The following is a 27,771-nucleotide window of genomic DNA, read 5'->3' as shown; positions in this document are numbered from 1 at the left end:
CTTGTGAGTGCAAAATCATGGTAACGCCGGCAACTGACGAAAGGGAGGCGTGAGCGGAGGGGTACTCAGTTGATTGCAATCTGCAACCACAATACTAGATGCCGCCATATCCTGCACACTGTCCCTTTAAGTCAAACACCATAATGTTTATAGGAAAGCTGCTTTACTTTGTTGGATGAAAAAGCCTATTATAAATAGTAACATTAGCAAGTTTTGTCATTGAGTGAAAAAGTTGCACAATTGAGTCATCCTTTACTTTATTTCGCAATCCAAACAGCTATTTCTGCAGATTAGATCATTTTCTGTACCCACAAATCACATTCATTTTGCACACAAGGACATTATCTTCATTACTGCCACTTCTGTTATCACTAAAAGTCATTTGCTAAAAAAAAACTTCAGGACATATAATAAAATATGATATATGAACACCTCTCTGTGCACAGCTAATTTCCATAAACAGGATTTGTTTTTCCATTTCCGTCCAAGTGTGCATTCACCGTATGTGTGTGTCAATCTATGTTTAGGCGGTATCATCACAATGGAGGATCTGAGGGATTATGTGCCTGTCTTGGATGAGAACCCTTTAAGGGTGAATGTGGGGGAGTACACCATGGCTGTTCCCAATGCCCCCGCTAGCGGCCCTGTGCTCTCGCTGATATTAAACATCTTGAATGGTAAGCCTTGATGCTTTGTCCAAAAACATCCCGAGTGGGAGTGCTTCAATGTGTGAGCTGCTTTCACTTTGCCAGTTGCTCTCTCAGACTCCACAGTGAGCAGCATGTTGATCCACTGCACAGGAAAGCTACTCTTTAAATAAAAAAAGCTTGGTTGACTTAGTTACATAAGAGTATCATGAACTTCTTTGTAAAACACAAACCCACATTTGTAATGTAGATCGGTGTTTTACAAAGTAGTAGCATGCTACAATATGTCATAAATCCTATAACATGATGTCTGACTACAACAAGTCAACATTTAATTCATGGATTGCCACAAAATTTGGTATATATATATTCATGGTTTCCATACAGCTTAACTAAAAGGATAGGTTCACAATTTTTCCATCTTAAAACAATAATCAGGCACCCATATGAACATTGGAACAGGTTTTACAATTTATTGTTCCTCCTGTTCATACTGGCCATTAAAAGATATTTTCTAATGCTCTTTCGATGTACAGGTAAGGGATGCTTATACTGAAAATGCATTAGGAGGCTTCAGACAAACTTTGGAAAACTTTTTTTGCACAGAATGAGGACCATGGATTTTGTCCCCCATCCCTTCCATTGAAACCACATTAGAAAAGGATCTTTTAATGACCAGTATGAATGATAATAAATTTCAAAACCTGTCTCAATGTGCATATGGGAGCCTGACTAATTGTTTCAAGACATAGCGTGAAAAATTGTAAACCTCTCCTTTAATGACTTTATGGATCCCTGCCTTTCATCTAGCAGCACCAGCTGCTTGAAATGTATCAATAATTATTGGATGGATTGCCATGAAATTTGGTACAGACATTCATTAGGGTGATTTACTATGCAGCAAGGGTATTACGAGCGTCTTTTGCTCAGAAATTTCTCTCTGTAATGCTGTGGTTTTATTGGCTAAAATACAAATGCAAGAAAGTCACAGTGAAAAAGGAAGGAAAAGTTCAACACTTTCCACTAAGAAGATTGACACCACTCACCAAGTATGGAGCTACTGCTAACAGCCGGCTGACTTATAGGCTGCATTCGCACCAAATCAGGCGCTGCGGCGATTAGCGCAGGGTTGTGCGGTGTTGGTGTGGGAGTGTCCTTAATGGCACATTAACACCAAGCGACTGCACAACGTCTAACGTCTTTTATTCCTTCATGGCTGGGTTGTACTGCTCTGGATCACCGGTTAAGTGATTGACCACCGCAGCGTGGCATCGGGTTATTTCTCTAAATATTCATTCTGTTTCAACTTTTCGCCAGAAGCTGCTGTTTTTTTTTGTTTTTCAGCACCCCCTGCGGTCCCCACTGCTGCAGGAACTGGCATTTTTGCTCTAACGCCTGTTTTGGTGTGAATGCATCCTTAGCTTAGCATAAAGACTAGAAACAAGGGTTAGCCTGGGTCTATCTTTAAAAAAAAAAAATGAAAGCACTCCTATAAAGCTCAATAATTAACATGTTGGATCTCATGGCCAAGGTAAAATCCAGCACATAACAAACCATAGAACTGCAAATTGTCATTTTTACACTTTGATTTTTGTGCGGGTTATTCACAAGAAAAGGAATAAGTCTATTTCCCAAAATGTTGAACTATTTCTTTTACCACAGACCTGACAGATCAGAAAAACAATATACATATGTGCGAATCACTTTTGTAATGAAGGAACAGCCTATTTGGTTGGTTAAGTTTGTTGATGCTGCAACACTAACAGATGGTGCCTCAAAGCAAGCAATAAGCTACTGAAACAATATCAAGTTTACATTTAACTTCCTCCAATTTCGAGAATGAAGTTAAAACACCTGAGGGAGCGACTGTGAGCCTGACAGAAGGGCTTTTGTTTGATTGAGGTTATTAAGATCCAAAGTTAATTGCAGTCTTCACACTGGAGTCAGCGACGTTCATGTTGCTAATCAAGTCATTGCTACTTTCTCTATCATCATTTTCATTATATAATAATGTCATCTTCTGTGTGCATAGTCTGCCTGATTTTACTTTCTCCTACGTTGGCGGGTTGACATTGCAGAAAATCTGTTCATGTTGAAGAAAGACACAGTCTCTGTGCTACTTTTCAGTACAGTGACAGTGTCTGCCTCTGAGGATTAGACGGGAAACTTCCTTTCTAAAGTAATTAATCTCGCTTCCCTTTCCTCCGACTGGCCACCCACTCACTGCGGCCCCCTGTCTCACCAGCTAACACTAATCTCACCAATTTACCTCTAATTGGACACAGTCGAGTGGCGGAGGCTTTCCGCGCACATTTCAGCGACTGCCCGAAACTTTCATCCCGCTGATTTACCGTGACTCCTGCCTCTGTCTGACAGCTGAAACCCATCAAACCAAAACTCTCCGGTTCCCTCAGCCTCTCCTCATGTTTCCCCCCGTGGCTGTCAGCTCAGGCTAACACCCATGGTCTGGTCACAGCAGCTTTTGGACTAAATAAAAACACAGGAACAGGCCGGGTCAAGTCCATTTCAGCTGCCTCCTTTCCTACCTGAACAGCCGTCTTAATGAAGACGGATGAACGAAGCTGCGGTTTAAATTGAGTTACTGATAATTGTTGTGTTTTCTACAGGGTACAACTTCACCTCAGATAGTATGGCAAGCCCTGAGAAAAAGATCCTGACCTACCATCGCATCGTGGAGGCTTTTCGGTTCGCTTACGCAAAGAGGACCTTACTTGGAGATCCGATGTTTCTCAACATCACAGATGTAAGGTCATGGTCTCTGTATGGAAGTTTTTATTGGACTTTATTAGTTGTAACCCACAGAAGACATTCCACAAATGTGTACCATGATCTGCAAATATTTCACTATCCACAAACATGTATTTTTGTATTTGTGTTGTATTTGTCACATGGCCCACAAATGCACAAGAAGCGATCTACAAAAGTTGCAGATAGCATTCCACATGTAGAAATAGATGCACAAATGCGTGTTTATCACTTTACATGTAAACCTTAAAATACGTATTTACAAAGTAATTTATGTGCATTTGCAAATCGCCCTGTATTTTTGTGGATGTGACTTTACACAACACAAATACAAAAATACGTTTGTGGGTAGTGAAATATTTGCAGATCATGTTCCATATTTGTGAATTGTCTTCTGTGGATTACAACTATTATCTACAGATCTGCTGCGGTACCAATCGGACAAAATTCTGTAAACAAACAGGAGGGAAGTTACAAATGTCATGTGGCCCGTAAATGCACAGGAAGCGATCTGCAAATGCAAAATAGATGCACAAATGTGTATATATCACTTTACATGTAAACCTTAAAATACGTATTTACAGAGTAAGTTATGCGTATTTGTAAATCGCCCTGTATTTTTGTGGATGTGACTTTACACAACAAAAATACAAAAATACATGTTTGTGGATAGTGAAATATTTGCAGATCATGGTACACATTTGTGGAATGTCCTCTGTGGATTACAACTAATAAAATCCAATAAAAACTTCCATATCTCTGCTGTAAAACTATTTAACAGTTACAGGCTTGGTTATAGTTTCTGGGGAATCACATGATTTCTGCTCTATGACACAGCAGCAGTGTCTCTTGTAAGTGAGGAAAAACACTTCTCCAACGCTGAAGGCCAAATACTTTGTTCATTTGTAAATAAATGTTTGAACATGTACAGACAAAGCACTTTGGTTAAAGAGTAACTTTACACAAAGTTGAAAAACAGTGTTTTGCTGACGCATCTAATTAAAGGTTTCACGACTGATGGATGTGGTGAGAAACGATGCAGTGATGTCACTGTGTCATGGAGTACACCGTGACATCACAGCTAAGTGAGAGGTTAAACCACAGAAAGGCAACAAAAACAATATTTTCAAAGATGTTGTTTAGGGAAAGGGTTCATTGTGTTTACAGTTAAAGGAACAGTGTGTAACATTTCACAGGGTCTATTAGCAGAAATGGAATATAATATTCATAACTGTTTTCATTGGTGTATAATCACCTGAAACTAAGAATGGTTGTGTTTTCGTTAGCTTAGAATGAGCCCTTCATATCTACATAGGGAGCGGGTCCTCTTCACGGAGCCGCCATGTTTCTACAGTAGCCCAGAACGGATAAACCAAACTCTGGCTCTAGAGAGAGACTTTCACATTTTTACTTTACCTGAAGACCACCGTAGTTGTCCGACACACTTATGAAACTGCAGTAACGTGAGCCGCAGAGTGCAAAACCGTGGTACGGTCAGCTGCCGTCTGACTTCTGTTGCTCCTAAAGTAGTGTTATTATGGTAAGGATGGCCTCTGAGTGAGGCGAACGGCGTTACCACGGTATTGCACTTGGCAGCTCACATTACCGCGGTCTTGGAAAGAGAGGAGTGAGCGGAGGGGTACTCAGTTGTTTGCAATCTGCAACCACACCATTAGATGGGGCCAAATCCTACACACTGTACCTTTTTTCTTTTTTTTTTTTTTTTTTTTTTAATGTTAAAAAACAAAACGCGTCTTGTCTCGTGGTTGAAGTCACTGTTGACTTTTTTTCCAATGTTAAACCAAGAACACAATTTTTTTCCCCCAACTTAACGGAGTGCAGTGAGTGCTTAAATTAATCATGCTTTTGTTACAACGAGCAGAATTTGTAATGGCGTAAAATAAATTAAATGCGTTGTTGGTGCTTATTTTGCAGATACATTCAGTATCGACGTTTTCCAACTTGGCAGATTCACCATTAACAGTGTTTCCTTATTATAATAATAAACGTAATCTAGGTGCAGGGCCGACTTTAGCCCTTTTGGTGCCCTTGGCGAAATTAGATTTTGTCGCCTATGCCTTAAGGTGGCCCTGTCTACATGGCATTATGTTTCTCCTAAAACGTGCACATTTATAGTATATAACATTAACATCATTTCTAGGAAACTGATTTGGCATACATGTATTCATATTCACCTGCAGTTGGATGAAGTGTCTTTTTTTCCCCTTATAGTAAAATGAGTGACTTTAAAGTGTGAATATCTAAATTATTACATTTAGTGTAGTTCAACAAGCCATTCATCTTCAGTGAATGAAGAAATCAATGAATCTCTATTTTATCCCACAAACATGAGTGACTAAGACATAATTAAAAGCAGGCAAGACTTTGTCTGTCTTAAATTTGTAGGAACAATAGTAAAATTCCCCAGAACACAAATCAATACATCATATGCCAAATATTTCGGGAAAAGTATTGTTTAGTGTGTTATTTATTAATGTGTCCCACGTTCTCTTCCAAAGCTCATCCAGAATATGACTTCAAGCTTCTTTGCCGATGACCTCCGTGAAAAGATCACAGATGAGTCAACACATCACATGAACTACTACGAGCCGGAGTTTTACCTGCCTGAGAACCACGGCACCTCACATCTCTCTGTAGTAGCAGAAGATGGGAGCGCTGTGGCCGCCACCAGCACCATCAACCACCTGTACGACCTCCTAACTGACCGTCACAAATATTTTTTTCTAATGTTAGTTAATCAGTCTTGTGCCTGTAGATCCTTTCATATCTTAACAGTTATTGTTTTTCCTGCAGTTTGGGCTCCAAAGTCATGTCAGGGTCAACAGGGATAATTCTCAACAATGAGATGGACGACTTCAGCTCTCCGCTCATCACAAACGGCTTCGGAGTGCCTCCTTCACCCAACAACTTCATCAGGCCAGGTTAGATTAAAACACACACACACACACACACACACACACACAGAAACACACGTAAGGGCTCTCAAAACCAGTAAAATTATAAAAGAGTGGCTGTTCAGCAGTGGGCTTATTAAAGGTCACACAGAGGTCGACCTGTCCTTCTTGACACTGCATATAATGTTTTCAGCTTTTGAGTATTTTTTTTTTGTGCATTAGTACTCAAAATACAGAGTGGATCAAATGTCTTCACTCCCTTTGGAAGGTTTCACATTTCATTGTTTTACAACATTGAATGAAAGTAGGTTTGATGTGGATTTTTTGACACGGATCAACAGAAAAAAGACCCTTCAACGTCAAACTGAAAATGAAATGTGTAGATAGGTCTCTATGAACACACACAGACATTATACATGGATACTTTTTACCGCAAAGGACATACACTTGTTTCATTTGACATCTTTGTTAACTTAAACTACCATTATATTCTGTTAAAAGGAAAAAGGCCGATGTCATCTATGTGTCCGACCATCCTCTTTGACAAAAACAACAAAGTGAAGATGGTGGTCGGAGGCTCAGGGGGAACAAAAATCACCACTTCTATCGCTCAGGTAAGACACAAGCCGCTACACAAGCTGTTGTAATTAATGAAGTGTACGATTGTAACTAGATAATTACTCCTTTGCTGTTCAGTTATCATTGTCTGAAATGTCTGCTGTTATGTAGGTGATTCTGAACGCACTGTTCTTCGACTACGATCTGAATAAAGCTGTGTCAGATCCGAGGCTCCACAACCAGCTGAGTCCCAACGCCACTGTAGCGGAGCCCGACTTTGACAAAGTGAGTGTCACAAACCGCAAACAATACTGATATATGTGACTAATAGCAAGGTGGTGTGGCGTGTAGGGAAACAATCCTTCAACCAAAAGCCCCGCTAACACTGAGCCTTTATACAGTAACTCAGTCATGCCTGGCACCTGGGACTCTGTTCATTATATTTACCTTCAGAAATGTTACAAGGAGAAAAATATTTCAACACTGGCATGGTAATAGCCTAGGCTAAAAAATAATCTTATATATGGTTGCAGTACAACTTGCACATCGTATTATAATATATTTTAAATATTCCTTGGAGGGTAATAAATAGAAAAATAGAAACTGGAGAACTAACCCTTCATTTCACTGGGATGTAAAATCATTTGCTGCTGACGTTACCACTCAACTTAGCACGGTTTTGGCATCCTATCAATTGTATGTTAGGCAGCACATCACAAGTTCTGTGTTTTCTTTGATTTGTCGAGTTGTTTTCACAGATGTAACTCAACATGAATTCTTAAAATGGGTCATTCCCCTTTTATTAAATTGGTAAACTTCATTTTTTCTAAGCAAATACAGCATTGTTGATACCTGCTGTGTGATAAAGATCTTACACAAACAGCATGCCACACATTTATTTTCCCTTGCTTTGCATGTGTCTTCATATTATGCTCCTGTTTACAGAACATCATGAATGGTTTGGCATTAAAGAACCACGAGACAGAGTTCCTCAAATCATCAGGAGCTGTGGTGCAGGCGGTGGTTCGCTATGAGGACGGACTCCACGCTCAGTCAGATCCTCGCAAGTGGGCATACGCCGCAGGGTACTGAGGTCATAAACACGCCTCTGATTGTGCAGAGAGACTACAGACGTGTGAACCTTGACACCAGAGAGATTAGAGACTTAATAAAGAAAACGGGAACATCAGCTGTCTTGGGCCCCAATTGTTCTCTCATTAAGTTAGAATAACGTTGCTTCATAACACGCAACTGCGATAACAGAACATGACCTTTTGCGTGTTACGACCTTGAAAACAAAGTGCCTCACTCTGAAATTAATTCTAAATATTGACTCATGTCCAATACATTTCTATGTCATGTCATAATTTCAGGTAATTTAAGAAATGCACAAGACATTGGGTGTTATTTTAAGGGAGAGCTTTACCATCATCAATGTTTTGTTCACACTATCGGTCATAAATGTGTACAATTCCTATTTATGAAGCCCTTTTGTAAATCATTAGCAGTGTAAAGCTATTTCCTGTTATATGATATGTGACGTCTACAGTAACTACTAACAACTGAGCTCTTAATTAAGGAAATATCCATAGAAAAAAATCAACGAAAACTAACAAACCTCAAATCATTTTTAGTAATTTAAAACTTTAACAGAAGTCACCAGGACTGTTCATATGAGGTGACAGCAAACGGAAGGAGAGCCGACATAATCTGTTGTTAAAATAAAGGACTGTAACACCTCAGGGACCGACACAGTCCTACTTAATGACTTACAGTCATTTCCCACAACCCAGAGTGCAATGGCCTGTAATGACCCCATAACAACATTACAGCTGTTGCTGCTCACAGTCACCACTGAGATTCAGGGCTCTTCTTCTTTACTCAGCTGGAATGTAAATGTGTTGCATGATAACTGAAATGTATAAACGTGTAAAATGATAGTGCCTTTTTCATTTTTTTTTGCTAAAAATGACTGGTTTATATGTGATAGGAACTGTCATAATACAAACTTTAACATTCACAACACATATTTATTTAAAAACAAATTAAGGACAATGAATGGTGTGAATGGATCATTTTATTTGGTGAGTTTAATGGTTTTTTATTGTTTTTATGAAATTGACATTGTAGATGTTTTCTATTTTTAGAAGTTTTTTCACTTGAAATGAACATACTGTAATTATTAAACATACCCATTGTATAAAAGTATTTTGGGTCTCAGGCTTTAATCTCAACAATGATAATTTACTTAGTAGCTGGTTTGATTGACAGACGTGGAGTCCTCACAGAGTACCTAAGCTAATGGTGAACAAGACTAAGAGTTTACAGCATGGACATATAATCAGAAACGGATATGGCGTTGCTGCTCAGACTTCCAGGGGCCACTCTCGGTTTTGCAACGAGAAATCCCCCTGGATCCCAAAAAGCCATTGTAAAAGAGACGTCTCTAAAACTATTGACAGGACACCTCGAACTGCAAACAAGGTCAATTAGAACTCTTTCTATTATGAATTTTTGATCCATGGAGGTTTTATACCTGTAAAACTTCCCTCGAGCTGAGAAAAGCGATTTAAAAAAAATCTGATGTCACGCGACTCTCGTGAGATGATTACGGTTCGGCATTGACCTCGCATGGTTAAAGTTAGGATAGGTCGTCAGGCAGCAAGTCTCGAGAGTTTTTTGCAATTTTGTGGGTTAGGCTTACATCTAGACACGATCACGCGCCAGGTGAGCAATTCTCATTGGACTGAATAGGCGCCATCTTGGGGTCTGGTTTCCAGTTTTTATCGTACAGCTGTGGTTTACAGCCCTGCTATTAGCTCTGTGAGAATGCAGGCATAGCTCTGTGGTTTGAGCTAAATGCTAATGTCAGCAGGTTAACATGCTCACAAAGACAATGTTAACATCCGGATGCTAAGCAGGTATGTTTTTGTTTTGCCATATTTGCATTATAGCACTTCATTGGTCATAAACTAAAATATAGGACAAAATTAAGATTGTCACCTGATGGTGATGCTAAATAAAAAGTCATAGTCAAAAGATTCTTCGTCTGGGGACCATGAATATCATTACAAAATGTTATGGTAATCCATCCAATAGGCTCTTTTAATAGCAGCCATGTTGACATGTCATTTAAGGGCGGCGGTGGCTCAGATGGTAGAGCAGGTTGTCCACCAATCGGAAGGTCGGTGGTTCGATCCCCGGCTGCTCCGGGTCCCATGTCGATGTGTCCTTGAACAAGACACTTAACCCCAAATTGCTTTACATTAGATCCTGATGGGCAAAGTTGGCACCTTTAGTAGCCTCTGCCATCAGTGTATGAATGGGTGAATACTGACATGTAGTGTAAAGTGCTTTGAGTGGTCGGAAGACTAGAAAAGCGCTATATAAATGGAAGTCCATTTTCCATTGCAGGGTAAACACGTGTAATTAATAACATTAATTATTGCCCTGTTCCATTTAGGTGGGTGGGCCAAGGCCTTGGTATTGTGCATGCTGGCTCACTGGAATGGCTGTGACACATCAATTACATCTGTGTTTACCCTGCTATGACATGTCAAAATGTCACTGAGATATTTCAGTCTGGACCAAAATGGTCATAGCAAACAACAGACAGACGTCCCTAGAGCCGTACTGCTAGCATGGCTTAAATGTTTTTTTTTTGTTGTGTTTCCTATGGAGCGATGAGTGAAGCGTAGCATTTGTTCAGGAAGAGCACTGTAGTCAGGCGTGCATTAATCATAATCACTGGTTCATTCACCAGCCATGTGGCTACCAGCTGACCTCTGACATCCAATGGTATCCAGGTGTACAGCGCCAATTAACCTGACACTTCCTTGAACTCTTGCCTTTATTGACAGTAGCTAGCGGAGAGTGACGTTGGGATGTTGGGAGAGCAGGAGATGACATACAGCACATGTCCCCGGTCATACATCCATATTACATGCTATGCGTCTTAGCCCTGTGGTCTACCAGGGCGTCCTGCAAAAGTAATGCTGTGGTTACAATTATTTTCAATGACACAAATGCAGAAATGAGCAAGTCACACTTGAATTTCCCTTTAAGGCCCAATTAAGCACAATCTCACTTCCACATAGTTCTAATGAACTTCAGAGTTATGCAACTCAGACAATTTATTTTCCCTTTAGGCATTAAAAAAATCAGCGTACATCAATGTCTATGTGGTTTTAATTCGACCCACCGCCTTGCATGGCATTATGACGGTTACAAAATAATGAGGAACAAAGACAGAATGCATCTACTGTACGGTATAATGACATAAAATAACTAACCGTTGAGATAATTTGCTTCATCAGGGGACTTTGTGACTAAAAGTGTGCTAACAGTGGAAGTCAGAGAGTCATCACTGGATTATTTAACTGCTTTAAGTGAAAGACATTTTCTGCATGGTATAAAATGATGCTTTAAATTGATGTTATTCATACAAAGAGGGTCATATCATGACGATATGAAGTCACAACTTTCCCATATTAACTCATTTGTCATACAACAAAGACAGTGGTGCTTCACACCGACTAAAATTTGCATGTTCCCATAACTCACATCTAGTGCCTCAAAGGAAACGCGGCAGAATCCACTTAAGAAATCATTACTAATTCATAAGTCTCTCTACTGAAATGTATCTCATTACTGCTTCCTTTGTCTCGGAGCAAAAGTGGTGCTCTGATACAAGGCAAACAGGAAAACATGCAGCAGATTATTGCAGATCACACTATACTAACAACATAGGATAAATGTTTAAAGAGTTGTAGCTCACAGTGAAAAGTGTATTGAAGGTTTTTGGGGTGAACAAAGTATGAACTCAAGCATGTCTGGTAAAGATCAGAGACTCAGCGATCACTCGTCTTTGTTTGGACTTTATGTTTTATTGTGACAAACAGATATTCACAGATAATAGTTGTAAAAAAGTGTCATTATTTTACAAAACATTTTGACATATTAAAACAGAAAATACAAAAATTACATGTTGGTGATGTGAAAATATATATTTTTTAGATCATTTTGTTAATTTTGAATCAAATTGTTAGTTCTTTTTAAAAAAATAAATTCTACAGAATTCCTTTAATCTTTAAACAAAGACCACAGCATGCTCAGGGAACTGAATAGGGTTGTTTCACATACAGTAAAAAATCTTTAAGGTCACAGTAAAGTTCCCTGTTTGGACGGCTGGCAGTCTTCAACTCACATCAGTCAGGAAGTCACTTTGAAAGGGTTTCATGGCTCATCTACAATAAACAGTTCTTACACATCATTACAAAGTTCAGTCAGAAAATAAAACATTCATTGATATTAATAGACTTGGTGTCACACAGCGGTTGGTTTTCTTTTGTTGGCCTACAGCTGATTTGCCCTCATGGTCCGCTGCTACAAATAATACACTTCGGTTCAGGAGTGTGTAATCCTGCAGCACATGAAAGCAGATCACAGCAAAGAGAGTAGCAGCCTCATGGTGTGTTTACTGTGCGTAAGTGGTATGACATCAGGGTATTTCTATGTGTGTGTGTGTGAGACGACTGGCTGGATTGAAAATGTGTATATTTGGAGCGATCTTATCCGCTCAAAGGATAAGTTTGTTATTATAGTTTGGGTCTTATTTTCATAGTTTTGTCCATCATTTCTGTTGGTCACAGTCATCAAGTTAATTTCTGAGATTAGGGAATGTGGCAACATCGCTAAAAAGAAGACTGACTGGGCGAAAAACCGGAGTAGTTGGACAGTAAAACAGTTATAAATCAGTCCCACGCAGGGTTACACAAATGTATCTGGCTAATCATGGGGGGATTGTTGCATATTATAAACCTCAAGAAAGAAGTTTCACACTAATTGCCTCGACTAAAGAAGTAGGTCTCTAACAGCCTCAAACAGTTAAAGGAACTGTTTGAGGCACAAAACAGTGCGTAACTTTTTGGGGGATCTATTGACAGAAATTTAATATAATTTTCGTAACTATAATCACCTGAAACTAAGAATTGTTGTTTTCGTTAACTTAGAATGAGCCCTGCATATCTACATAAGGAGCTCTTCACGGAGTCCACCATGTTGCTCTGCCATGTTTCTACAGTAGCCCAGAACGGACAAACCAAACACTGGCTCTAGAGAGACTTTCACGTTTTTATGTTACCTGAAGGCCACAGTTTTCTTGTGCAGAGATGGATTATTTTCAGCATTTCTGGTGCACTCAGCGGTGGACACGCCAGAAAAAAACGTCAAGACAGCGCAAAGAAATTGCATTAATTTGCGCTAATTTGTGCAAAATTTGGACGAAAACGTCTACTTTCAGTTTACCTCCAAATAAAGTGGTTTAGATACTCTGATCATCTGATAACATGTTTTTCTTACCCCATCTGACTACTTTTAAGTCATGTTGCCAATTGCTATGGTGAGAACAATGTTGTCTAACCGATAATTGCCAAGTGGCAACCTCCAGTGCTGAGAAATGAAGCCAACACGGAAGTGCCAAAAACTGCAGTTCGTCAAAGGGCCACTTGAGACTGACTCCAAAAGCAAATCCATCCCGATAGACCCCCATGTTAAAATGCCCAACTTTACAGCAGAATAAAAAACATGTTTACAGCCTGATGCAGACTTATACTTGGTCTCTATAGCTAATTTGCCCCGTTCATCACAACTGTACTGAAGGGGGGTTATATAACTCACCCTTTTAATTATATTAAGGCTTAAAGTTATGCATAATTAAGGGAGTAGCCACTTTGAGTGACCGGTGTGTGCCGTCTCAGGTTGCTAGCTTTCTGCTCTACTGTGTCAACCGGGCCCGCCTCAGCTCCACCGACAATCCACCTCTTTGCCCATTTTTGGATTAGCTGGGAGTTAGGCTGTGTCGTCACTGCCAAGATGGCAACGGCCGAGCCACCCACTTTCCACTTTAAAGTTCACAACGGCTCTTAGGAAACCTATGGGTAACGTCACGGAGACGACGTCACGAAGACTACGTCCATAGTTTATACAGTCTATGATACAGACATATGAAAATAAGACCCAAGTTATAATAAACCGGAATTATCCTTTAAGTTTAGTAGTTTCTTGGCTGATTGTGTTGCTCATCAGGGAAGAGCCTGAACACCACATTTCTCACATTTTGTTGATGGCACATTCAATATTCTTAAGGCTAAAGGTTCAGCCAGTGTTTAGGGCAGAGTTTAGTGCTTCCTCGTGGTCTGTATGGTCAGTATCCAGCTGACACCCCATGCTTCCTGCTGTCCGATGCGGCCACAATGCATCCTTTCTCCTTTTCCACAGCATTGACTACATTGAGGAAGAATTTCCAGTTCCCAACTTTGTGTCCAAGAGCTTTGAGGCTATCTTTCACAGGCTGAGGGCACACAAAACACACACACAAATTAATACCACTTATCCTTCAGGTTTCAAAATTGATTACAGATAAATTGAAGTTGTAGGATTATGTTGTGGTAATCTCTATCAGAAGACATTATCATGAATAGAAATGTTATTCATTAGATAGACGGTCAAAGTCTGGTGAATTTGAACGTCAATAATGGACAGTGAGGATGACAACATGAGTATCTCACCTCGTCAAAACAAGGCTCAAAATTCACTTCGTTTTCGGCTTTAACAAACACTATTTTCGCAGCAATGGCGTCTTTCAGATTCATCCCCAACCACAGGCGATTTATCATAGACTGCAGGAATAAAGGAGAATCATGTAAGCAAACAAATGAGGAAGCAGATAAACAAGTAGGCGAACAAGAGTTCAATCGAGTTACCAAGGCCACTGCTGAGGTAATCATGCTTCCTCCAGATCCACCAATCACAAGCAGTCCTCCAGACTCTGTCTCCAGTATTACTGGAGCCATTGAGGAAGGAGGCTGTTCACCTGCGACAACAATTACACTCCATATCAGACTGGAAATAAACTAAATGACTACATCAAGTCATGTCTTTAATTCAATTGTCTGAGGTTGAAAGTTTATGTCTGTGACTTTACCCGCCGTCACTGTCTTTGCCCTCCCACAGAAGTCGGCCAGCTCATTGTTGAGGATGATGCCCGTTCGTGGAGAGTAAACGCCTCCTCCAAATCTACAAAACAAAAGACAGTAGAATGAGCGGATAATTATTGAATTATAATAGATTTGATATAATATAAAAGTGGTAATATTCTGCTTGAGGAGGCTTCCTGCTCACAACTGGTTTATGGTGCTGGTGGCAGAGACGGCCAGTCCGTCTTCATCCAAGACGGACACGTGTGTCGTCCCAACGGTATCACGGGAGGGCTTAGCATTGAAGTAGTAGGAGTTATTGTTATTGGTGCGGTTTGAAAAGATCATGTCCCTGATGCGATTAATGAAGGAGGCATCAATCAGATGATCTGCACTCTGAAAGAAGAATATCATGATGAGACTGGAGAAGAATAACATCTTGTATACTGCTGGGGTGAGATTCCAAAACTGTATCTCAGATTATTTTTCTTTTTTTTTCTTCTGGGTTTGTTTTGTTTCTTCTGTAGATAAAGACAGGAAGCATGGGGAGGTTAGTAGTAGTATTAGTGTTTCTAGTCTACCTGCCCAGGGACTGCATATGGAAATTAGCTAGTAAATCTGGTACAATGAATCTCTTCTCTTTGTATGAGATGAATGTTTTTGTATGGTCCCTGACAAATAAATTAAATGTAATAAGCTAAACTACTTACACAACCAGCAGGCATGGAAAAACAGTCCAATATCCACTCTCCGCTCTGTTTTGCTCTCCATCAATTCTCGAGGGAAATATCTGGCTCTTTAGCAGCTTAATGTTCCACTATGTTCACCAGCTAGTTGCTAAATTTGTCTATCTACCATTTGGTTTGGGCAGGTGGTGTACGCTGGGTTTATCAGAGCTTTAGAAACAAGGTTGATGAGAATAGTGATAAAACTGTAAAGTCGCAGGACGTCAAACCAAAACAGTGAGCTGCGAGATGCTGAAACGCTACATAAAGCGGGTAGGAAATGCAGAATCGGGTGATAATTCTCTCTAATAATTCATCTCAATGTCATTTTTGTATTGTTAATATGATTACTGCAGCTTTAGCAACTGTTATATAGTGAGATATTAGATAGATATATAGAACTTATTTTCTTTTTTGTCCACAGACTGTATGGACGACGCGTCTCCACTTCCTCCCACAGTACAAAAGTGAAGCCAAAATATCCTGAATACGGGAGCTGCCATCTTGAGATTTTGACGGCATATGGAGCCAGAGTCTGCCCAGTAGTGTTCACGGGGTCTGGACCTGAGGTATCTAAGTCCCGTCCACACACCAGCCCGAGCCAATCACAGGCCAAGCATGGCCACATGTTGTTAGCGTGAGACCACCTGGCTGCTACGTTAGCACCACGATAGCTGTTTGGCTAGAAAGACACAACAATTTACCATAATATCTCTATAAATACATTTATGATCAAATTGAAGAACAACCTAAAATGCCAGAAACCATCTTTGGGAAAAAAGTATTTGACGTGTACATTGACTTTTTAGTTTGACCCACGTCCCATCCGCTAACATGGAGGGGGCGGGCTTTATGACCTATACTGCAGCCAGCCACCAGGGGGCTATCGAGATGTTTTGGCTTCACTTTTGGGGAGCTGTCATGTCGTCCATCTTTATATACAGTCTATGATTTTGTCTTAAGAATAATGAACAAAAAAAACTTAAAATCCCAACCTTTCCGTTATTAAAGTGAGGATCATTAATGCTCTTCCTTTGTCCATTAGCAAATTTAGCTGCCTCTATATAACGATGGTACGTCAGAATCTTCTGGTCATCGTGCAGAGAGTTTGGGGTCAAGGCGAACCCTGCGGAAGGAAAAAGGAGAGACTATTATGCTCTACAATCTTTTCATAATTCAGAGTACAGGGCAAAGATGCTAGAATTGAATTCAACTGCGACAGTAGGTCAGTTTAAGGGATCACAGGAGCATGATACCTTCCATCAGCTTGAGAATGAAGGCCAGCAGGGGACCCCCGGCAGGTGGTGGAGGGATGTACATCCGAGCGTTTCCCAAAGGAACGATCCATGGATCCTGCACCCGAACCCGGTAGGACTCCAGATCCTCTTTTTTCAAAGTTCCACCTTGGAGAGAAACATGAATATGAAATTCATCTTTTCTTTTTTTACATTACGTACAAGTGTGTTTTCTATTCAAGTATTCACCTCAAGCTTGCCCAACCTGTACTGAAATTTCACCAACCTGCATCTTTTATGTCTTTGATTAAGTCACGTCCTATCGTGCCAGTGTAGAAGGCATCTGCCCCTTTCTTTGCAATTGTTTCCATGGTTTCTGCAAGTTTAGTGAACTTCAGGATGTCTCCTGTGCTCAGAATGGTTTTGTTGTTGTGGCAGAAAACTTGACTGGAAAAGAGTATTGACATAAAAGAACTATTAGAACTTCTTATATAACACAGGAAGTATAAACAGAATACACTGAGAGATACTCATGCTGCACCATGATCATAATCATGATCATGACATTAATTTCATGCAATTCATAATATATCTTTTGTGCTTAATCACACTTATCGAGGAATATTCTCAAATGTTCTGCAGAATTTGTTTCTGCATCTATGCACACACTTTTGCCGACAAGAAGCAAACACACTCTTTCAGGCTTTTCACACTGCACTTAACTCCCAGCTAACCCCGTTTTAAGTCCTGCATTTGGGAAAAGCAATATTTCACACTAACATCTCTGAAAGAATGTGAGCACTGATTTTATTCCCGGGTCAGTAAACCCTGCTCCTGAAATGTTGTGCGTGGGAGACACTTTTTTGCACACTTCTGCTATTAGAATATAACAATCGTTTCTCACTAATCCAAAAAGTGTTCAAATGAGCGTGCAACTGAGGTCAAATTATGTGAAATGCCGGGAGTCAATTGTTAACCCAGGGGTTACATAAAACTAGCACGGGTTAAACCAGGGATTTATAGGGAAACCCTTTGCCCTTTGGATTCCTGCAGTGACAGGCGAATGAGAAAAGGCTCCAGTGTCCTCAAACATTTATTATCAGAGTCGCTACAAAGCAACTATTCTTAAAGTAACGTTTAAAAGCTCATTATACGCTATAAAGCAGTTAGTGAGATGCTGTACCAGAGAGATGTGTTTTCCACGTGCTCTTTCACCACGGAGTGCTTCAGAATATATCCCAGATACGGCGGCAGAGAGATGCCCTTCCTGGCCAGTTGAATTGTCGGCTCAAACAGCTTGGCCCAAGGCAGCTTCCCATACTTTTTGTGAACTGCTTCGTAGCCACGCAGCTCTCCGGGAACGCCGATCCACTGGCTGCCTATACAATGTACAGTACAGGTGGGAAACAGTGCAGCTGCATTAAACGGATGATGGAGACCAATGATCAAAACTTGACATGGACTGACTTCACGTGGAAAAGAAAGAGGAGCAACATGTTTTTGACTCCTGGTGATATCATTTATTCAGGGTAGCAAATACAATTACATATGCAAACATTTTAATGCTAGAAAACAACATCTAACAGTGATTTCAATCAAACTGAAGCGACCTTAAAGAGGACCTATTATGCTTTTGTGCTTTTCCCTTTCCTTTAGTTTTGTTGTGGTGGTGGAGGGGGGCAACAGCTCAAACAGAGCGTTTCAGACAGAGGGTGAAAAGAGGTGCTGCTACATGTTTTGAACATTGCAGCATGTAAACATGTTCCAGCAGAAACCCAAAATACAAGTATGAACCTGAAAAAACACATAATAGGTCCTCTTTAATAAACTTAAAACGTATCCTTAAATCTGTGTGGGTTATGAATCATTTAATAAATGGCTATGCTTATGAAAGCTAAGTAAGGGAGATTAAAGTAAAATGTTCCCACTAATTTCTCCAAGACTGTAAGAGGACACCTCAAGTGCAAAAAAATTATGTTGAAAATGAGCCAAACGATCCATTAGAAGAACATTTCTCTGAGTTACTGGGATGACATTGCAGGAAGTATGGGTAGGAAATGTGTATTACTGTATGGGCTACTACTACTACACTGATGGACAATCCTGCCTACCTTTGCTCAGTTTCCATGAGGTGGGACAGTCATGTAACAGGTTTGTTTTAACAGACTTCGGGACGGTCTCTCTGAAGTTGTAGACTTTAACGTTGCCTAAGAAGAGATCAGCAATTAGAATGATCAGCCTAATCAAGCATTATCATCTGACGTCACACAGATGGATGAGAAAACCCACCTTTTTTATCTCTTATGGTGAATATAGATCCTCCTCCGATCCCCATGCTCTGAGGATTGACCACAGATGTGCACAGCAGAGCTGCAATGGCGCCATCTACTGCCGACCCCCCCTGCCGGAGCATGTTCCTGGAAAACATTAATTTTCACTGGATTTATTGGAAATGTGTGAGTACACAGTCAGTCACTAACTCTCTGGCTAACATATTTGCCCACCCACAGAAACACATGCACATTTTTGAATAGTTGCCTGCATCACTGCCTGGACTTGGAGGGCTCAGTGTTTCAGGGAGCTGCCAAGAGGCAAGTTTAAACCAAGTGCTGATGCTCGAGGTATACTTCAGGCAACATACCGTGAAAGACGCTGGCCATGGTGGTGCTTTTGAAATGAACCGTCTACTGTGTACACCTCTTTATAAGGCTCATCCAACTTAATTGTACTACACAGCAGAGCATGAAAACCTATTTAGTCTGAACCATCTCTTAAAGCTGTGAATGGATGCTTTCAGGGAGAGGTTGGCATGAGGTCAGATGTGCTCAATGAGCAACAAGAGAAGGCAGTGTCGGGAATGTTTCGGCTCTGTTAAGTTAGGCTGACTCAGGGCTTTGAGGTTTGGGTTCAACAGAGAGATAAAGTGTCAGGAGGATGAGGAATAACAGACTCAAATTAACTGAAAAAATCGAATTAAAGGAGTTTCATGTGAAGAGAGTAGAAAGAACAACAAATGGTTGTTCCTGGTTTATGTCTTTATACAGCAGTTGTTAAAAATTGATGATTTTTTAATGGGATTTTGTCTACAGACGGACAAAACTAAATGCAGGTTGTATTATTTTGTGTGTAAAGGCTTAACAACACTAATGTGGTTATTATATTTGTGTGTTTGCTTTTATGTTTCTCTCCATATCTAAGAAGGTATATACAGACGGTTAGGGAGAAAAGTCAGTTTGGAGAAAGTGGAGTTTAGAGAGACTCTCTTTGTAGTGCAACTGCTGCACAACAATTTCCCTCGGGATAAATACAATCTTATCTTATCTTATCTTATCTTATCTTATCTTACTTGAAACTAAACACTAGCTCCAAAAACGTTGAGGGACATGTTGTGCAAGTGAGTGAAAAAAGTCAAAAGCTTTCCTTAAACGTTCCTCTTATCAGATGAACATGATGATTCAGTGCATTGTGCACTGATTCATTGTCTCTGCCATGAACTGGGAAATGAGGGCAAAAAAACTCGTTGCCAGTTCAGGAAGAGCTTTGTGCACATTCCAGTGGTAAAACAATCCCTCACCTTTCATCTATATCTGAAATTACCGTGATGACAGAGTCCACAGTGTGGCTCACCACAGAACAAATGACTGCATCAAAGAGTACATCAAAGAAATAAATCTATTCTACTACCTCCAAATTAGAAAGATTTCCATCACTTAGTGGGTTTGGAAACCCCAACAGGATAGTTTGGAAGTATAACAACAACAAGAGGTGTGGAGAATCAGAGCCTGTCTGTACACACTTCTGCAGGCATTACCTCTATTCTTCAAGCAAAGCCTATCAAATCTCTTAAACTGCTTATCCCATTGCTCTGTTCAGCTTTTTTATCTCAGCCACAGAGGCAGGGAGGTGCAGCCAGATAGCACACAGAGTTCTGAATCATTTATGGGAATAAAGAAACATGTAAAGGAATATCTATAAGAGCACACAACTTAATCAACTTCCAAATTCCAATAAAAAAAATTCACGCTTTAATTTGGAGGTTTTAGATCCAGAGTGTAAAGCCAAACTCAGCTCCAACTATACTTTAACTTATCAGCTTTTCTCCCCACTAACTTCATATTTATTATTCATTTCTAAACGCACTATGTATGCGTTTACTGTACTGTAAATGTGTATTTTTATGTGTCATTCCTTAACTGAACCATTGGGGCTGTATGTTGTTTTATAGTTACTGAAACCCCAAACTATTTCAGATAAAGATCAAGTAACTTACAACAACAAATGAACCCTAAAAACAAAGTAAATCAAGCAACATACTAGTTCTCAATTTGTGTTAATTTCTATTGCAGTATCAATGTCTTTGTCAATAGTTAATGTCAGTATAAAGTTTTTAAGTGTGTACATTTCAATCGAGCAAATTCTGAAGGTAGGTTGCTCTGTTCAGCTTTTTTTTTTATCTCAGCCACAGATAGGCAGGGAGGTGCAGCCAGATAGCAACACAGAGTTCTGGATAAGTCATTTCTGTGAATAAAGAAACATGTAAAGGAATATCTATAAGAGCACACAACTTCATTAAAATTCCAATAAAACAAACATTCACGCTTTAATTTGAAGGTTTTAGATACAGAGTGTAAAGACAAACACAGCTCCAACTATACTTTAAGTTATCAGTGAGTTACTTACCTGCCAATCTCAGAGCAGCGTAGTGAGTCTGCAGCCACAGCCGCGTGCGTAAAGCTTCCACTTGGACACTCTCTGTCCACGAGCCAGACGATGCACATACCCACGAGAGCAACCGCGCTGAGTAAAGCAGCCAAGATGTAGCAGCACACCAGCCAGGGCTTGCAATTAGCCATTGGAGAAAACTTTGTGTTGAAGCAGGGAAACTGTTGCTGCAGCCGCTCAGTGCGCACACACGCTCTATATATGGACACTGCTACTAATCCTGAAAGTGCATGCGTTTATCCTCCCCTCCACTCCTCTCTCCTCCATCAGCTGGCTACTGCTGCTGAAGTGAAAGTGCTAAGGGGGGATGGAGTTATGACGCTCCAATCATCCCCCCCATACTCTGGAAATAACCATGATGTTATTCCCAGTTATTAGTGTCATAAGAGTTCATGGGTTCCAGGCAATTTGGCAGAGTTTCCCCCTTTTGTCTTTTTTTTCCCTGCAGCTCCATACTCATCACAGTATCAGGAGACTCAGCCCGATCCCTGCTGTACCATTATACATGACAATGGATGTGATGTGACCTCTGCATCAGTGACACGCTGGAGACAGGAGGCTTTAAGCTGAGGCCAAACAGGGACCAATGTGTAAAGCTTTGCCTGTATAAAGTACTGTATCTGTACTTTATTTTTCTCATTTTAAAGGGACTGTTTGTAACTTTCAGAAATGCTTGTTAACAGCGACACCTGTGGCCGTTAAGTCAACGAAAGTCAGTGTCGGGTCAAATTGAAACAAACCTCCAGATCTCACTCTTTCTTACCAACTGCATCTTGAAGGTGGAATTTTTACAATAATCCCAGCTGTAGGTTTTCACCCCACTAACTTCATATTTATTATTTATTTCTAAATGCGCGTTTACTGTACTGTAAATGTGTATTTTGATGTGATATTCCTTATCTGAACCATTGGGGCTGTATGTTGGTTTATAGTTACTGAAACCCTAAACTATTTCAGATAAAGATGAAGTAGCCTACAACAACAAATCAACCCTAAAAACAAAGTAAATGAAGCAACTTACTAGTTCTCAATTTGTGTTAATTTCTATTGCAGTATCAATGTCTTTGTCAATAATTTATGTCAGTATAAAGTTTTTAAGTGCGTACATTTCAATTGAGCAAATTCTGAAGGTATAAAGATTTCAATTTCAGGTTCAGAGTCAGTTTACGTTTCTTCTATTGACTCCTGACATTGAGGTTAATCACATTACGCTTTAGAATTAATGAACTTTTGAGTAAGGCATTTTCTTAAATATTTCATTTTCGATCATAGATTAATTAACAATACGGTTCTCAGATATTTCCTGATGAACGATTTCAGGGAGCAGTATTTTCATACAATGTTTTGTGGTGAAGCACTTCATAGAAACTTGAAAACTAAACAGAAAAATCTGTCAGTCTTTCTCACATGACAAATCCTGAATAAAACCATGAGTGTAGACTTAAAGAGGTGAAGACACAGTGTTCTGTTGAGGGACACAATGGGTACGATTGATTCGTACCGTTCCCGAGTATGAGACAGCAGCATTTGGGGTGAAAGTGAAAGATGATACAGTTTGACTCATTTACTGTCATACTCCTTTCTACCTCCAGATGCATCTTGACAGTATGTGAAATGTTGACATCATTGTACGATTGACGTCAGCTCAATGAATGAAACAGGTTTGCTGATGAACTCTCACACAGTTGTGCTGAGCTGGTCGACCAGGCTACTGAAGGGCTACTGAACATAATGAGATTTCCTTGTGTTTTTGATGTTGCAGCACATATTGATGAGCCCAAATCCCCTGCAGATTCTCCAGATGGCCAGTCTACCCTTAAGCTGTGTAAAGTGGCACGAGCCCGGACTGGGAACATGGCTCTCGGGAGCACAACACAGCTGCCAACACTTCTAGACAATCAATCTCTAACTTGACTCGGCCAGAAGTTGATTCGGTAAAGTTGGCACTGAAAACACTAAGATGCACCCAAACACTGAGTTTCAGCCCTGCAGGTGTAGTGACTTTAGCAGTGGGCGACAAGAGTAAACATGTGAGTTGGTAGATTACCAGGTCTGCCAGACAGGAAGGAGACAATCTGATTATGCATCAAATAATGACACATGACCACAAATGGTTAGCCTGTGGGGAGAAATAGTAAATACCATGTGATCTATTTGAGGGGTGCTGCTGTATCTTGACCGATTTGCCTGTGTCAGGTTTAAAAGACACCACAGCTGTCAGATCAATTCATTCATCACATTGCAGCCTGAACACAACTGTGTTGTTTGTTCTTCCCACTTCTTTTTGTAGACCTGCCTTGTTACAACTGTCAAGACCTTTTTGGCCACATCAATCTTGAAAAGTTGAACATTTTTAATTTCAATGAGACTTTTACCTGGTTAAATAAAGGACAATGTAAACACGATAATGCGTTCACGCAAATTCCTTTTAACGCCACTAATTTCTTTCATGCATTAATGCAACTTGTGATTTTTAGGCTGTATCGGACTAGAGTGGACTTAAAGCTAGAGTGAAGATACTTGCATCATATGAAACTGGAAAACCTAAGGAATCCATTGGTACCAACCTTGTCATACTAGCTTGTCACCAAAGAGGCTTAATAACGCTCCAAACTTACACTAAATTTCGGCGAGGAAAAACTGGCATTGCTATTTTCATAGGGGTCCCTTGACCTCCGACCTCCAGATATGTATATTAGGGCTGTAAATTGATTAAAATATTTAATCGCGATTAATCACATGATTGTCCATAGTTAATTGCAAATTAATCACACGTCTTTTTAATCTGTTCAAAATGTACGTTAAAGGCAGATTTGTCAAGTATTTAATACTCTTATCAACATGGGATCGGGAAAATATGCTGCTTTATGCAAATGTATGTATATATTTATTATTGGAAATCAATTAACACAGAACTCCCACAGGTACTGTGAGGGTTTCTGTGTTAATTGATTAGCATATTATTAGCATAAAAAATATGCTCAAATCATAATATGACTTGCCCCAAAACTGCATGTGATTATCATAAAGTTGGTATGTCTGTAAAGGGGAGACTCGTGGGTACCTATAGAACCCATTTTCATTCACATCTTGATGTCAGAGGTCAAGGGACCCCTTTGAAAATGGCCATGCCAGTTTTCCTCACCAAAATTTTGCTTATCTTTGGAGCATTATTTAGCCTCCTTTGCAAGCTAGTATGACATGGTTGGTATCAATTGATTCCTTAGATTTTCTACTTTATATGAGACTGGTATCTTCACTCTAGCTTTAAAACTGAGCCCGCTACAGCCTAAAAATAGCAAGTTGCTTTAATGCGTTAAAGATATTTGTGGTGTTAAAACGAATTTGCGTTAACACGTTATTATATAATATATATATATTAGGGCTGTCAAAGTATATCAGATCCATCAGAAATGTCTCCTTTTGCACCTGATGCATCCATAGTTGAAATGAATAGACAGTGCAGGGTTGTGCAAGCCATCATCTCCACTGTTATTGGATTTCTTGGTGAGTTCACTGGATCCTTGTTAATTCCAAAAACCATCAACATAATGGCTTTAAAAGCTTATTTGTGATGTATTTTTTTTCCAGAACACTGACACAACAAGGTGCACCTGCAGCAGCTGACTGATTGTGAGTAGAGTCTCTATTATTCTACTATATTATTATAATAGTTTATTCATTCATTATTATAAGAACTATGACAAGTTACTTATATTAATGTTGACTGTATCAATTAATGCTATTTGGGATATTATTCAGAAAAATCTTAAATAAGCCTACCATCTGGGAAAATGCTTTTGCTTAATAGTGGAAACCTTTAAAGTCCAGACGGAATCATTTTAAGACAACAGGATTTTGTCTGGTATTGAAATGCTACATTGGATAACTTGACCATAAATTTTATGTTTGTACTACTTTACAATAACTTGTACGTTTGCTAAAGATTCTTTAGTTTGGTTTGGAATTTTTACCTTTTTTATCTATATCAACATGTAATATTATGATTATTATATATAATATTTGTATACTTACCAAATTATTAAAAATAACAATAATGATAATGATAATAATGAGACACAGTTCAAAGTTACCCTTGTAACACAAATGAAAATCAGAACATACTAAATCATAATTTGCACAATATTTGTTTTTATTTTGTCAGATTCTTAATTATATATAAAAGATATAAGATAAGATATTGTGTATAATACAAAGAAATATTTAGAAACTGTATTCAATGTGACAAACAAAATACTTTTAACTGTTTAGAATTCAATGTTGGCTCTGCTCAGAAATCCAGATAGTAGAGCTGGTGGCAGCCTCCGGTGAGTGTGAGGAGCTTCCCAAACCCTCCAGCACAGAAGAAGAAGAAGATAGTAACAACGTCCTCTGTGCTGGTCGGGTGGGGGCCGGTCCTCCTCTGGCGGTGGCGGGGGTCGGGGCGGAGAGGCAGAGCTTGGTGCCTGGAAGCGAGTAGGGTGCTGAGAGTGGTTCTGCTGTGGTTCTGGGTCTTCCTGGGATGATTGGCTGGTTGGCGCCCACTCTCAACTGCCAAAAACACAGAGGAGTTCTGCCCTGTGAGACGGAAAAACAAGTCAGAAATAATGTTGGACACAATCATACAACTTTTGAAATGCTATTCAAGAAGGTCCCTGTAATAAATGTAATCCACCAAAGTTAATTTACCACCACTTTATGTCACTACTGGTACTTTTGTAGTCTTAGTAAGGGGACTACTTACTTAGCCGACTAAAAGAAACGCTCTACTGCTTGTCCTCTGGTCATTCGTCCTTCTCATCTGGTCCTGTGGTCATTCGTCCTTCTCATCTGGTCCTGTGGTCATCCATCCTACTCATCTGGTCCTGTGGTCATCCGTCCTACTCATCTGGTCCTGTGGTCATCCGTCCTACTCATCTGGTCCTTTGGTCATCCGCCCTTCTTATCTGGTCCTGCATAAACACATCTTCTTGCAATTTCTGGTAAGTGAGATTAAGACTTTAAGCAGTTGATGCTGTCATTAAGTATTGACTTACCTTTGTCTGGTATGGCCACCTACACCTCATAAAGAAAAATACACAGCAATATAATGATTAATAATCCCTAGTATAAGTATAAATGAGTGGAATTAAAATTTGCAGAACTTTTTTGTTAATGTTGTCATTAACCGTTAACTTACCTCTGGTATAGGCATCTGGAGCTGAGTTTAAAAAGAACAACAAAGAACAACAAGTGCCCTTGGCGAGACTCTGAACCTCACATTGCTCCATTGTGCCTTGCATGGTAGCTTGCCGCCATTAGTGTGTGAGTGGGTTAGTGGTGCAGCAAGCCCACGGTTTGGTTTTTAAATTGTGGGTTTTGGGTCATGGTTTTGGTTCTGTATGATGTCATTGAGCGGTTTGTTTTTTTACGGTTTGTTTTTTTACGGTTTGGTTTGTTGTTTGTTGTTCGTTTTACAGTTTGGCTTTGCATCCCTAGATTTTGTGGAGGAGGAGAGGCACATGGAGGAAAGTGCTACATACCTGCAATCAAGGTGTCTTATACATTACTAATAAAGAGAACTATTATTCAAAAGTGAAAAACAACCTGGTGCAACAAAATCATCGCCAACCCCGCCAGATGCGTGGGAAGGCTACCTGGCTCTTTGCCAGCCCTCAAGATATGTACAAAGAGGCCCTTGTGCAAGACGCTACCTAGGGCTATGTTAGCCTCGCCAGGTGCAAAGGCTACCTGAGGATTTATCTACCCCGCCAGACGCAAAGGTTTTCAATCCTGCAGCAAACTGGGCTGACTCTTAATCAGAGTCGCTGTCATCCGCCCATCGGTAAAAAGAAGGATCTCTCCAGCAGGTTGTGGAGAAGGCGAGGCCTGAAGTGGAAGGTGCTGAGTCCCAGTAGTCCTCTTCGCTGCTCTTCTTTGAGGAGGAGCAGAGGCCTAAAGTGGAGGGTGCAGAGTCCCAGTAGTCCTCTTCGCTGCTCTTCTTCGAGGAGAAGACGAGGACTGAAGTGGAGGGTGTTGAATCCTCACTGCTGTCCTCGCAATCCCTCCTCTGCCTTTTCGAACTTACCAGCTCGGTGTGGCTCTCTTCCCTACTCCTCTTCTTGCAGAAGTCGAGGCCTGAGGTCAAAGGTGCCGGGTTCCTCCTGTGCCTCTTCCTACTCACCTGCTCGGTGTGGCTCTCGTCCCTGCTCCTCTTCATGGAGGAGCGGAGGCCTGAGGTGGAAGGA

General features: G+C 40.2%; 2 protein-coding genes and 2 long non-coding RNA genes across 18 annotated transcripts in view; 2 read left to right on the top strand and 2 right to left on the bottom strand.

Moving 5' to 3' along the window:
- The window catches only part of ggt1b (gamma-glutamyltransferase 1b), an 81,908-nt gene extending 72,814 nt beyond the window's left edge, over positions 1-9,094 (top strand). For 14 of the 15 annotated variants that reach the window (XM_037752315.1, XM_037752313.1, XM_037752311.1 and 11 more), the window contains 7 exons: positions 528-677; positions 3,275-3,411; positions 5,933-6,120; positions 6,228-6,355; positions 6,830-6,942; positions 7,058-7,171; positions 7,832-7,978. In XM_037752315.1, coding sequence (XP_037608243.1) covers positions 528-677; positions 3,275-3,411; positions 5,933-6,120; positions 6,228-6,355; positions 6,830-6,942; positions 7,058-7,171; positions 7,832-7,978 — 977 coding nt within the window. Of the gene's footprint in view, positions 1-527; positions 678-3,274; positions 3,412-5,932; positions 6,121-6,227; positions 6,356-6,829; positions 6,943-7,057; positions 7,172-7,831 lie in introns of all 15 variants that reach the window. The other variant, XM_037752316.1, reaches the window with a different exon arrangement.
- Positions 9,095-14,010: 4,916 nt separating this feature from the next.
- Positions 14,011-21,825, bottom strand: ggt5b (gamma-glutamyltransferase 5b). The gene is made up of 12 exons (XM_037753298.1): positions 21,503-21,825; positions 19,112-19,239; positions 18,934-19,029; positions 18,006-18,201; positions 17,109-17,269; positions 16,844-16,990; positions 16,583-16,713; positions 15,068-15,258; positions 14,871-14,962; positions 14,650-14,759; positions 14,455-14,565; positions 14,011-14,237 (listed from the first exon to the last, which is right to left on the bottom strand). The coding sequence occupies exons 1-12, from the start codon at positions 21,673-21,675 to the stop codon at positions 14,091-14,093; spliced, it is 1,683 nt and encodes a 560-aa protein (XP_037609226.1). The 5' UTR covers positions 21,676-21,825; the 3' UTR covers positions 14,011-14,090.
- On the top strand, positions 15,727-26,140 carry LOC119478501. The gene is made up of 3 exons (XR_005204456.1): positions 15,727-15,738; positions 19,802-19,803; positions 26,001-26,140. It is a non-coding gene; the product is annotated as an uncharacterized LOC119478501 (long non-coding RNA).
- Positions 25,674-26,786, bottom strand: LOC119478499. The gene is made up of 2 exons (XR_005204455.1): positions 26,289-26,786; positions 25,674-26,122 (listed from the first exon to the last, which is right to left on the bottom strand). It is a non-coding gene; the product is annotated as an uncharacterized LOC119478499 (long non-coding RNA).
- Between the last annotated feature and the right edge of the window lie 985 nt (positions 26,787-27,771).

Source organism: Sebastes umbrosus, chromosome 19 (assembly GCF_015220745.1).
Source record: "Sebastes umbrosus isolate fSebUmb1 chromosome 19, fSebUmb1.pri, whole genome shotgun sequence".
Lineage (NCBI taxonomy): Eukaryota > Metazoa > Chordata > Actinopteri > Perciformes > Sebastidae > Sebastes > Sebastes umbrosus.
This window is presented reverse-complemented; position numbering and strand designations above follow the sequence as displayed.